The sequence below is a fragment of the Hylobates moloch genome, unplaced genomic scaffold (genome assembly GCF_009828535.3).
Source record: "Hylobates moloch isolate HMO894 unplaced genomic scaffold, HMol_V3 SCAFFOLD_19, whole genome shotgun sequence".
In the NCBI taxonomy this organism is placed as follows: domain Eukaryota; kingdom Metazoa; phylum Chordata; class Mammalia; order Primates; family Hylobatidae; genus Hylobates; species Hylobates moloch.
In genome coordinates this window covers 20582724-20595365 of record NW_026652294.1, presented here as the reverse complement: position 1 = coordinate 20595365, position 12642 = coordinate 20582724, and the positions used below count along the sequence as shown (strand labels likewise).

At 54.5% G+C, this 12642-nt stretch overlaps 1 protein-coding gene across 6 annotated transcripts in view; it reads right to left on the bottom strand.

The window, feature by feature from the left end:
- Positions 1 to 3958: 3958 nt before the first annotated feature.
- The window catches only part of SYNGR1 (synaptogyrin 1), a 34067-nt gene continuing 25383 nt past the window's right edge, over positions 3959 to 12642 (bottom strand). For 2 of the 6 annotated variants that reach the window (XM_032138828.2, XM_032138829.2), the window contains exon 4: positions 9551 to 11942. In XM_032138828.2, coding sequence (XP_031994719.1) covers positions 11850 to 11942 — 93 coding nt within the window. In that variant the 3' untranslated portion in view covers positions 9551 to 11849. The other 4 variants (XR_009211117.1, XM_032138827.1, XM_032138825.2 and 1 more) reach the window with 4 other exon arrangements.

Genomic DNA, 12642 nt, shown 5'->3' with positions numbered 1-12642 from the left:
ATTACAGGTGCCCACCACCACACCCGGCTGATTTTTGTATTTTTAGTACAGATGGGGTTTCATCACGTTGGCCAGGCTTGTCTTGAATTTCATACCTCAGGTGATCCACCCGTCTCAGCCTCTCAAAGTGCTGGGATTACAGCGTGAACCACCTCGCCCAGCCCCAAAATATTATTTTTTATAATCTTAAATTTATGCTGTTACTCATGTGTTACTCTTACTCCTATTATATTTTATATGTAATATTTTATAAGTAAAGCGCTTTATATTTTAGTATTTTTATTTCTATTTCTATTTATTATTATTATTTTTTTGAGACGGAGTCTCTCTCTGTCACCCAGGCTGGAGTGCAGTGGCGTGATCTCGGCTCACTGCAACCTCCACCTCCCAGGTCCAAGCAATTCTCTTGCCTCAGCCTCCCGAGTAGCTGGAATTATAGGCACGTGCCACCATGCCCGGCTAATTTTTTTTTTTTTTTTAGTATTTTTTGTAGAGATGGGGTTTTGCCATGTGGGCCAGGCTCGTCTCGAACTCTGGGTCTCAAGTGATCTGCCCGCCACAGTCTCCCAGAGTGCTGGGATTAGAGGCGAGAGCCACTGCACCCGGTCAAAAATTACACTATTTTTAAATATTGCTTTTTGAACAAGAGGCCCTGCACTTTCATGTTGTACTGGGCCCTGCAAATCATGCAGCAGCCCTGATTCTGAAACCTAGTATTTCTTTGAAATAGTTTTCATATTTCTCCGAATTGTCCTGAGTCAGTTAAAACCCTTTCAGGGTTTAATGACTTCCCTTAAGTCCAATGAAGGCCATTCCATTCCATTATAACTTTTTTTTTTTTTTTTTTTTGAGAAAGGGTCTCACTCTGTCACCCAGGCTGGATTGCAGTGGTGGTGATCATGGCTCACTGCACCCTCGACTTCCTGGGCTCAAGAGATCCTCTCCACTCAGCCTCCCAAGTAGCTGGGACCACAGGCTCAGGCCACCATGCCTGGTTAATTTTTGTATTTTTAGTAGAGACACTGTCCTCAAACTTCTGGCCTCATTGATCCACCCACTTCAGCCTCCCAAAGTGCTGGGATTACAGGCGTGAGCTACCACGCCCGGCCCTAATTTATTTATTAATTTATTTTTAGATGGAGTCTCGCTCCAGGCTGAGGGAGTGCTCAGCCTGTCACCCAGGCTGGAGTGCAGTGGAACGCTCTCTGCTCACTGCAACCTATGCCTCCTGGGTTCACACAATTCTCCTGCCTCAGACTTCCGAGTAGCTGGGATTACAGGCACCCACCACCACGCCCAGCTAATTTTTGTATTTTTAGTAGAGATGCTGTTCTCGAGCTTCAGCCTCCCAAAGTGTTGGGACTACAGGCGTGAGCCACCGCACCCGGCCCTAACTTTTTTTTTTTTTTTTTTTGAGACGGAGTCTTTCTCTGTCGCCCAGGCTGGAGTGCAGTGGTGTTCCATCTCCGCTCACTGCAACCTCCGCCTCCCGGGTTCAAGCAATTCTCCTGCCTCAGACTCCCGAGTAGCTGGGATTACAGGCGCCTGCCACCAAGCCCAGTTAATTTTTGTATTTCTAGTAGAGTCGGGGTTTTACCATGTTGGCCAGGTTGGTCTCGAACTCCTGACCTCAGGTGATCCGCCCGCCTTGGCTCCCAAAGTGCTGGGATTACAGCATGAGCCGCCATGCCCGGCCCTAATTTCTTAAGGACCACATCGCAGCGTGGAGCGGGCCGCTCTGAAAGGCTGACATACTCCACGGGGCTCAGACACCCCAGTCCATCCCCCATCCCTTTTGGGGTGCTGTCCTCTCCACCTGGGAGTCGTTCTTCAGCGTCCGACAGGCAGCAGGTGCGGGGCCTTCGGATGACAGTTTCGGTGTTTGGGGTCTTTGGGCAGGGGAGGCACGTGACGGGCCTTTGGTGCCGCAGAGTGGAGCGAACACCTGAACCGCAACGACGAAGACCGGAAGTGGACAGGGAGGCGGGAGTGGCCGCTAAGGGATGACAGCGACTCTGCACACGCGGCCTGCCCTCTGCAGACCACAATGACGTTTCACCTCCTTGAAGACTGGAGAGGGGGGCCATCAGGTGAGAGGGGTCAAGCAGAGCGGGCGGCCTGACCAGCCCCAGCAGCCCCGGTTTGGAACCCGACCCCGCTGTCCCCCAAGGGTCGGCTCCTCTCGCTGAGCAGCGGCCTCAGGGTCGGCCTTCAGGGTCGCTCGGGCTCCTCGGGTTGCAGGCAGCCCCGGCCTCCTAAACGGGGTCAGAACCTGGGTGTCCTGGAACGGAGCCCCAGAATCCCTCACCCGCCCCGCCGCGCTCCTTCCCTCTGAACCGGCTACTCCTCCGACTTCCTGCCGACTCCGCCCACCCCCGATGACCGCAATCCGATTGGCTTAGCATCTCTCTCGCCCGCCCCTCTCCCGAGAGTGGGCAGGGCCAGTACCTTAACCGACGGGCCATGCCCAGGCCACGCCCACTTTCTCCTCCCACCCGGCCTGGGCTCCAGAGCCCTTTCTCATGGGAATTTTTTTTTTTTTTTTTTTTTTGAGACAGAGTCTAGCTCTGTCGCAGGCTGGAGTGCAGTGGCGCGATCTCAGCTCTCAGCTCACTGCAACCTCTTCCTCCTGGGTTCAAGCGATTCTTCTGCCTCAGCCTCCCAAGTAGCTGGGACTATAGGCGCCCATCACCACACCTGGCTAATTTTTTTTTTTTTTGGAGACAGAGTTTCGCTCTTGTTGCCCAGTCTGGAGTGCAATGGCGCCATCTTGCTCACCTCAACCTCCACCTCCCTGGTTCAAGCTATTCTCCTGCCTCAGCCTCCCGAGTAGCTGGGATTACAGGCATGCACCACCACGCCCGGCTAATTTTTGTATTTTTAGTAGAGACAGCGTTTCTCTACTTTGGTCAGGCTCGTTTTGAACTCCTGACCTCAGGTGATCCGCCCGCCTTGGCCTCCCAAAGTGCTGGGTTTGCAGGTGTGAGCCACCGCGCCCAGCCACACCCAGCTAATTTTGTCTTTTTAGTACAGACGGGGTTTTACCATGTTCGCCAGGATGGTCTCGATCTCTTGACCTCGTGATCTGCCCGCCTAGGCTGCCCAAAGTGCTAGGATTATAGGTGTAAGCCACTGTACCCGGGTTAATTTTTTGTTTTGTTTTGTTTAGACACCGGGTCTCACTATGTTGACCAGGCTGGTCTCGAATTCCTAGGCTCAAGCAATCCTCCCACCTTGGCCTCCCAAAGTGCTGGTATTACAGGCATGAGCCATGGCACCCAGCTGAAGGCCAGTAAATTTAAAAACCATGTCTTGTAAAACATGTGTATGTAAAAGCATGGAAATGGTCTGGAAGGAATGAGGCCAAGCACCTAATCTTGTTTACTCCTGGGGGTTAGGGAAGGCACCAGGATAGGAAATGGTGATGGGGCATGTATGTGGACATGTGCACATGTAAGGTAAGAGACTCTGGCTTCAACTGTAATGATTTTCCTTTTTTTTTCTTTTTTTTCTCTTAGACGGATTTTTGCTCTTGATGCCCAGGCTGGAGTGCAATGGCACGATCTTGGCTCGCTGCAACCTCTGCCTCCCAGGTTCAAGTGATTCTCCTGCCTCAGCCTCCCAAGTAGCTGGGATTACAGGCACCCGCCACCACACCTGGCTAATTTTTTTTTTTTTTTTTTTTTGTATTTTTAGTAGAGACAGGTTTTCACCATGTCGGTCAGGCTGGTCTCGAACTCCTAACCTCAGGTGATCCACCCACCTTGGCCTCCCAAAATGTTGGGATTATGGGCATGAGCCACTGCACCCGGCCAATTTTACTTTTTAAAGGGATAATATGTTCATAGGTTCATTGTGTAATGAAAAATTAACAAACAATAATAACCAAGTAAGACATGGCCTGTCTAAGGAGACAAACGGGATGGAGCATCCAAGCCAAATGCAGAATGAAGAACAAAGAAACACGGTGACACGCTTGCAATCGCTGGTGGGTTCTGAGTCTTCACTTTATTACTATGTCACCAGAAGTCACCACCTTCACTTGGTTCACCACAGATGGATGGATGTCATAAAGGAGAGTGCCACGGGGCCACTGGATTCACTCGAGACTTAGCCAGGTGGTGAGGGGGCCTAGAGTGGGGGCCCAGGATGGGGACCGCCCTTCACCGCACACACATGCGCACACACACACACAGATATATTTGTGGAGCCTTATATTATACATCTTATATATAGAAAATATATATATTTATACTATACACAGGCAGTAACGCTGCGGGAGGGGCCGGGGCACCGACAAGGGCTGTGCGCACCAGGACATGGGGAGTGTCAGGTCAAGTGCATCGCTGGGAGGCAGCCGGCCCAATCCCTTCTCCCATAAACTCCCGGGAGGGGCATCCCCCCCTTTCGTGCTCCTTAGAGAACCAAAGAGGTCTTGGGCCAAGGTTAGGGGTCTTCCAGGGCTAACAGGCAGGGGCTCTCAGTTACATGGGGAAACCTGGGATCCCCGAGGTTTTGAAGATCAAGAATCACCAGGGAAGGATGGAGTAGGGAACTAAAGTCAGTCCCCTGGGAATTAGCCCCTCAACTGCGACACCCCCAGGTGGATCAGGAGCCGTGCAGGCAGGACAGTCTGACTGCCCAGGATGAGTCAACTCAGAAGGCAGAAGACCTGACTCCTGAATCTCTCCCTCTGTGCTTGACCTTGGACAAGTCACTGTCTCCCTACTCCAGACTCTGCCAACTCTAAGCGTCCTTGCGACTCTACACTTATGTGAAACCTTTTTTCCTGGGCCCTCTCTTGTGCTTGATGGGGAGGAGGGAGCCGCCCTGCAGGGGCCAGCTGCAGGAGGGCCCTTCTCCAAGAAAAGCTTTGGGAGCAGGGGAGGGCAGCTGGGAGGAAAAGGGATACCAGACAGAGTTGGGCCTGGGGTCCCCCAGGGGCTGTCCTCTGCCAATAGAAGGAGCAAGCTTCCCCATGAACCTTCCAGGGCAGAGTCAGGAGCCCTGGGTCCCATCTAAATCCCGCCCTCCATCTCTCACCCTCTCTCATCTCCATCCTGGGCAGGTCCCTGCCAGAGCCCAGCCTGATGGGGAACATCATGCCTGGGAGGGCTTCTGGGCTGAACCCAGGAAGAGTGAGGGATTCTTCGTGAGATGACTCAGCACCCCCCAGTCCTGGCAGGAGTCTTGACAACTTTCCCTGCCTAGGGTGGCAGACAGGGCCTGTAACAAACACCCAGGATGGAGTTAAGCTTACCTGGTACCCTGCCCTCTGGCTGAGGATCACCAGCAGCTGGCTGGCGCCCAAGGAGAAACAGATGGGCAGTACCCTGAGGTCTCCTAGTGCCCATCAGCAGGACAGGCTTTTGGTGGACAGTGGGTGAGGGTCAGAACATCTCACAGCCTCTTGTGGTGGGCACAGAACTTCACGCTGCCATAAACACTCCCGCACTCACTCACACCCTCGCCTTTGGCCTGGTATAGGTTTCACTCTTCAGGCCAACAGATAACCTGTCCCCATGCTGGTCCCATTTGGGCCACCTGGGGGGGCGGGCACTGTGGACAGAGCCCCTTCCCCGGATTGGAAAATGAAGTCAGCAACAACTAGCTGTCACTCAGCTGGCTGGGGTCCTCTCCATCACTGCTGTCCCTTGGGAGGACTTGGACAGACCTGAGTTTAGATCTGTGTTCCACTGCCAACTTGCCTATGCTTGCTGAGCCTCAGTTTCCCTTCTGTTAAATAGGGACAATGGTGCTACTTCTCTGCTTAGGACTTCCTCCTCTCTCCCTTAACTCTGGCCCGGCTTTAGGGCCATCGAAGCAGAGACCACCCATGCCCTTGGTATCCCCAGCATAGGGGCCGGATAACTGCTGAGTGAGTAAGCAGGTGAGGGATTGCCTGCCTCTTAGGATTCTTGGAGGGGGGATGGGGGGATGGTGGTGGAAACACCCAGCACTAGGCCTGTCCACCACCTGCTCTGCTCTGCTCCCTGAGGGACGGGCCAGTGGACACTGGGTGGACAGGGGGATAGGCCCCCAGCGCTCTCCCACACCTCCCTGTCCCTTATGGCTCAGTGAAGAGCCCACCTTGTGCAAGAATCAACCTGCCCCCACTCAGAAGAGATGATGACCTCCTCAGGCCCTTTGTGCCTTTGGGTCACCTGCCACCCTCTCCCCTACAGCCCGTGGTCTTCCCTGGGCCTCCCATGCCTCAGGGGCTCTTGCCTATGTCATCCTGGGGGCAGTGTCTCTCCATGGCTGCAGCCGAGGAGCTGACTTGGCTGATTCCAAAGCCCTGTCCTTGCTGCTCTGCCTCCCATAGGGAGGCTGGCTCCACAGTGGGCCTTCTGGAAGGCCAAGGAAACACCTCTCATGCGCTTGGCTGCTGCAGCCTCCGAACCCTGACTGACCCCAGATGAGAGGAGAGGTGACATAGTGTCCCAGATCAATTCTGTTTCCTGGGAGGTCACAAGGGCAGGGAATCGAGGCACCTGCTGGGCAGCTGGGGCCAAGAAACCCGGGCATCAGGGCCAGCTTTGCCACTCACTCACCGTGACCTCGGGCCACTCACACCCTCATCTGTGCCTTGTTGTCCACCCAGCCCTAGGTAAGAGCTTAGTGAGCCCTCCTAGAGGCAAGGACAGCGATCAGTCCTTTGAGAGACCACGAAGGGGTTTGCTGGAGCCCCCTGGAACAAGCGTCTGTGGGACACGCAGAGCACAGAGCAGCACCCGGGGCGAGCCCTCTTGGAGGAGGCCGAGGGCCAGGGGTAGGACCAGGGGGGATGTGGGTGGAGGGACCCGGAGATGGGGCTGTCCCCAGGGGAGGAGGAACAGCTGGGGCAGAACAGGCCCTTGGCTTGCAGCAGAATCAGGGTGTCTCAAGGGGCTGAGGGCCCCAAGGCCTCCCAGAATGACAGTAACACTGAGCAGGGAAGCCCCAGGCGTGGGGATGGGAGGAGGTGGGTGGCCAGGGAAGAGCACGTGGTCTGCAGTTGGGCAGCCTGGGCTTGGCCCCACCTCTATCACTAGCTGCCTGAGTGATTCTGGGCAAGTAATCTTGACCTCTCTAGACCTCAGTTTCCTCAACCATAAAATGGAGACGGCCCTGACACTCTTAGCAGGACTGCCAGAGCAGGGTGACAGCCCCCAGTGTCATGTGGGTGTTCACACTCACCCTATGACCAAGCCACGGTGTAGCCACACTTCCCAGCATTATCTGGGTCTGTCTTTCCCACCATTCTGGCCTCTGGTACCACCAGGGCTTCCTCCGCAGCTCATCGCTCCCCTTTCCAGTGGCCATTTCTGCCAATTTCACCACCCATGCCCAGCACAGGCCGGATGCCCAGTAGGCGCTGAAGGAATGCTTGATGACACAATGTATGAATGCAAATACCCCTGGCCCCCACCCTCTAGGCCCCTGCGGGGCACATGCCCTGGGATACACTTGCACACACGTAGACAGTCCCCAACACTGGACTGCCCCACCCCTGCCCCGAGCTACCCTGGACCTCAGTGGGACAAGGCAGAGGCTGATGAGACGCTGGGCAGGGCAGCCTGGGCGGGAGTAGGGGCTGGATGTGGAGAGAGGGGACAGATGGGGGAGGGGGCGGGGGCAGGCGGTCACTGTGGCTCAGTAGCCCTGCGACTGGTAGCCCTGGGGCTCGGTGTCGAAGGCGTTGGCCGGCTGCTGGTAGGTGCCGCCCATACCGGCGGGATCCGGCCCAGTGTTGGGCTCCACGTAGGGCGCGTAAGGCATGCTGGAGTCCTGGCTGGGGTCCATGTAGTCCTGGGAGAAGAGGGCCGAGTCGGCGCCAATCTGGTACCGCTGGAAGGCCAGCACAGCCTGGCCCGCCTGGGGACGAAGGCCGGCGAGGACAAGGACAGGCGGGAGGGGGTGGTTAGGGGAGAGACAGACAAGAGCACTGGGTTAGTGGCGGTTAGTTCACAGGACACAGGCAGGAGAGGGTTAAAGATCCTCAAAGCACCAAACATGAGACCAAGCTTGGCTGTGGAAAAGGAAGGCTGTTCTCACAGCCATGCCCGGAAATGCCCAGAACCATATCATCCAGCCAGAAAGTATCCCAGAAGTCACCTGCCCCATCTCCCAATCCCAGAGGTCAGTCTGGGCTACCAAAAGTTCTAGATCTTCATTATAGAGTGTTAAGATGGCTCAAAGGCTCACAACAACCTCCTTAAAAAAAGCTTCTCAGTGGGACAAAGGACTGTTGGCATCTCCTAAGAGCCATTCTTTTGTCTCTCTTGCAGCTAGGCATGGCCATGTGACTATGTTTCGGCCAATGGGGTACCCTCATGTTCTTTGTCCCACCCTCTGACCTGATGCCTGGAATGCAGATGTGATGGCTAGAGCTCTAGTTGCCACAAAGACCATGAGCCAAGCCTGTAGGAATGAAAGATGCCTGGGGGCCAGGCACCGCCGCTCATGCCTATAATCCCACAACTTTGATAGGCCAAGGTGGGAGGATCGCTTGAGGCCAGGAGATCAAGACCAGCCTGGGCTAGAATATGTATCTCTGGCATACTGACTACGTTGAGTTAAAGGCACTTGAAAAACAGCAGGCACAATAACAATCTGCTCTTCTTCGTGAAAGCAGGAGAGGCCAGGCGCGACAACTCATGCCTGCAATCCCACACTTTGAGAGGCCAAGATGGGCAGATTACTTGAGGTCAAGAGTTTGAGACCGGCCTGGCCAACACGGTGAAACCCCATCTCTACCGAAAATAGAAAAATTAGCTGCGCATGGTGGCATCACCTGTAATCCCAGCTACTAGGGAGGTGAGGCAGGAGAATCGCTTGAACCCAGGCGGCGGAGGTTGCAGCATCCTGAGACGGTGCCACTGCACTCCAGCCTGGGCGACAGAGTGAGACTGTCTCAAAAAAAACAAAAAAAGGCCAGCTTGGGCAACATAGCAAGACCCCATTTCTACCAAAAAAATCCACAAAAACCAAATTAGCCGGGCATAGTGGTGCTGGCCTGTAGTCCCAGCTACTCAGGAGGCTGAAGTGGGGAGATTGCCTGAGCCTATGGGTTCGAGGCTGCAGTGAGCTATGATCCAGCCTGGGCAACAGAGTGAGACCCTGTCCCTAAAAGAAAAGGAAAGATGCCTGGGTCACCGAAGACCTCTGGAGCCAGTATGCCAGCCCTGGACCACTTCCACAGCCTTGGACTTTGTTGAAATCACTGTTATTCGGGATTTCTGTCACCTGCTGCTGAACCTAATTCTAAGTGAGAAACTGAGTTAAATAGAGTAAAACAAGTTTCAGGATCATCCGACTTGGCAGAGCCCTGACTATTCAATGTGACCGCCCCTAGCCTGAAGCCCCCCTGTTTTTTTTCACAGATCTCAGATTGGGAAAGACTTGTCTACAGCACACATGCATGGTTAGGAAGTTATTTTTCAATAAAAGCAATTACATTGTTATTAAGGACAATGACACTGACCACACTGAGCTAAGTCAAAGTTTAAGTAAATCAAACTTGTCATTAGAAAAGCAGCTTAGACGTTTATTGCAAAAGCCTCCTCCAGAAACTTTCCTGGCCTGGGGAATCTGCCTGTGATGGGAATGTGCTGATACTCTCCAGACCCCTGTTTTAGGGCTGGGAAGACGGAGGCCTAGAAAAGGAAGTGCCCATGGCAGAGTTACTGCTAGAACCCATCCCTAAACATGGGGTCCTACCCCTTCCCAGGTCAGGGCACCCTCACCTCCTTCCCTTTGATTGGCCCCTGACAAGGCACTAAGTCAACCAACAACCTAAAAGAGCCACTTAGTGAAGAGGTAGAGAGTGAATATACCTAGTGTTTTATTCCACAAAGTTCCAGAAACCTAGTGACTGGGCATTTCCTTTTTTTTTTCTTTTTTTTTTTTTTGAGACAGAGTCTCGCTCTGTCACCCAGGATGGGGTACAATGGCGCAATCTCGGCTCACTGCAACCTCTGCCTCCCAGGTTCAAGTGATTCTCCTACCTCAGCCTCCCAAGTAGCTGGGATTACAGGCACCCACCACTGCACCAAGCTAATTTTTGTATTTTTAATAGAGACGGGGTTTTGCCATGTTGGCCAGGCTGGTCTCGAACTCCTGACCTCAGGTGATCCGCCCGCCTTGGCCACCCAAAGTGCTGGGATCACAGGCATGAGCCACCACGCCCAGCTAGGGCATTACCTTTTGATTGTACTCACTGACCAAAGTTCTGAGGGGAAGCACTTTCTGGAAGGTGGGCATTTAAAGCAAAGTGACAGCGCCTTGGGAAAGACAGACCAGGTCTAAAGAAACTGGGCTAAGGGATAAGGTGTGGCCCTCTGGGGTTTCCCACTATGTTGGCATGAGGTCCTGGCTGCTGGGGGCTCAGACTCCAGAGCCTGAAGAAGCAGGGGAGGTGAAGAGTCCCCTGAGGGTACACTTGAGCCCTGGCCAGCCCACGGGGACCGACTGAATGAACCTTGAGAGCAATGTCTGTAGACTCGGTTCTCCCTCAGCTCCCTGGCTCTACTATCCAGGCTGGTTTCCTGTACAGAGGCAGAGGGCTGGGGCAGATGACCCCTACTGATCCTTCTAGGGAGAAGCCTCTGGCTGTAGGCACTCATACTGTCTCTGTGGTCAGCTCTCTGCCCTCACTAAGTCAAAGCTTCATTTGGGCAACCAGTTTAAGGGGCCGTAAGACAGGAGCAAAGGAGAGGCCTGGGCCCCCGCTGGCCTGGGCTGCAGAGAGGATGGGAGTTCTGCTGAGAGCCCAGGGACCTGGTGGTCCCCTGGCCCCACTTTCTCAGTGTAGGTGCCCTCTCTGCAGCATCTCCAGCGTGCAACAGGCAGTTTGCATCTGCACTGGGATGCCTCCAGTGCCAGGAAGCTCAGTCTTGGTGTGCTCAGGCCCTCAAAGGGTTGAGGCGTTGCTTTGGGGAACTGTCTGTGCTCTACCAGCATGCTCAACTCCAGCAGAGAGTGGAGGAATGGGTGTGTTCCTGCCCAGGCAGCTGGGGGCCCCAAGGAGGAAACCTGTGTAGAACCAGAGACCAAAATCCTTTGGAGGAACAAGGATTCATCAAATGAGAATTACTCTCAAAGTAGAGATTCTGGAGGTGCCCTTGACTCTCTGGAGAGAAGAATGAATGAATGAATGAATGAATGAATGAATGAATGAATGAACAAAAGAGCTGACATTTATTGAGCATGCTTGTGCTAAGCCCTGTGCTGGCCTTTGTTTCATTGGCACAACAGCCTTGAGAGGTTTGTCCATTATCACACCTCAGTTCAGATAAGTGGACTGAGGCTGAGAGAGGTGCAGGGGTTTGTCAGGGTCACACAGCACATGAGGACAGAGCCAGACCAGGAGTCCTCTGACATCCTTGGCCAAGATGCTCACCCTGAGGACAGTGAGGTCACTCTTCACACTGCTGTGAAGGGAGAGGCTATTGCTCTGCACCCACAGCTCAGCAACGGGGACCATGAATGCCTCCAGGCAGCCCATGTATGGGGCCACTACCAACCTGGTAACTGTCCACGGCTGTCCATTTGGAAGAGATATTGATGTATTTGTTTTCTCCTCCCCAGCCTGTGGGCTCCTGGAGCCAAGGACCCCACCTAATTCATCACTAGGCACAAAACAGCTGCTCAATAAATGTTTACTGAATGAATGAACGCATGAAGAATCAACGAAGGAGGCAGTGAAGGAATGAATGAGTCAGTGGAGAACCTGAATCGGTTCCTCAAGCCAGCCTTCCACTGCCCTGCATGCCCTGGCATCTTGGACATTTCTGGCACTAGGCTGCTCCTGCCACCTCACCGCCAGGGGTGATACAGGGCTGCCGGCCTCTGCAAGCTGGGGAGGCCTACGGCTGTGCCGAGGCGGGGAACAGCGTGCTGTACTCCTCCTGGAAGCTTAGGTCCTTGAATCTCCGCACGGCCAGGGCTGCGGTCAGGCTCTGCCAGGAAAGAGCAGGGGTGAGGCCGGTGGGGAAGAGCTGCAGAGGTGCCAGGAGGGAGGCTGGCTTCAGGGGGCCGGGCAGGCACCTGTTGGTCAGGTGCTTCAGACCCATGGCTAGAAATCATCCACTACTCCTCTGTGAGCCCCGCCCCTAAACTCCTCCCTGTAGGCTGGGTGGTCCCCACTCCTGGGGCACCTTCTCTGGACTGAGATCCCCTGGGGTCCCCTGTTCTTCCTACCCAGTCTTGAGGACACCGAGGGCTGAAGCAGCCAAGGCTGGCCCACTAGGGCCCGAACCACGGGTCTCCCCGCCCAAACACTATCTTCTAATACTGTTGGGGAGATGGGTGTACCCCCCAAAAATGGATATCCAGGGGCCCTCAAAAAGAAAAAGACGTCAACCCGGGGCAAACCCAGGAGGATGGGGGAAACAGGGACAGCTGGTGGCCTGTATGTAGCCTCAAGAGTCTCCTTGCAGGAGGCTGGGCCCAGAACTGCTGGCCGGCCCAGAGGGGAGGCAGCTGTGGGTTATGGGGAGGGCTCTTGGGATGGGGCTATGGAGGTGATGTGACCCTAGATCTCTGCAGAAGGGTGATTAGGAGAGAAGAAACAGAGATGACCCAGACCAGTGGGAAAGAGGGGCCAGCCGAGCTGTTGTGCTACCTGGCCCTCCAGCCTGCCAGCCCAGGGCCTGCTGG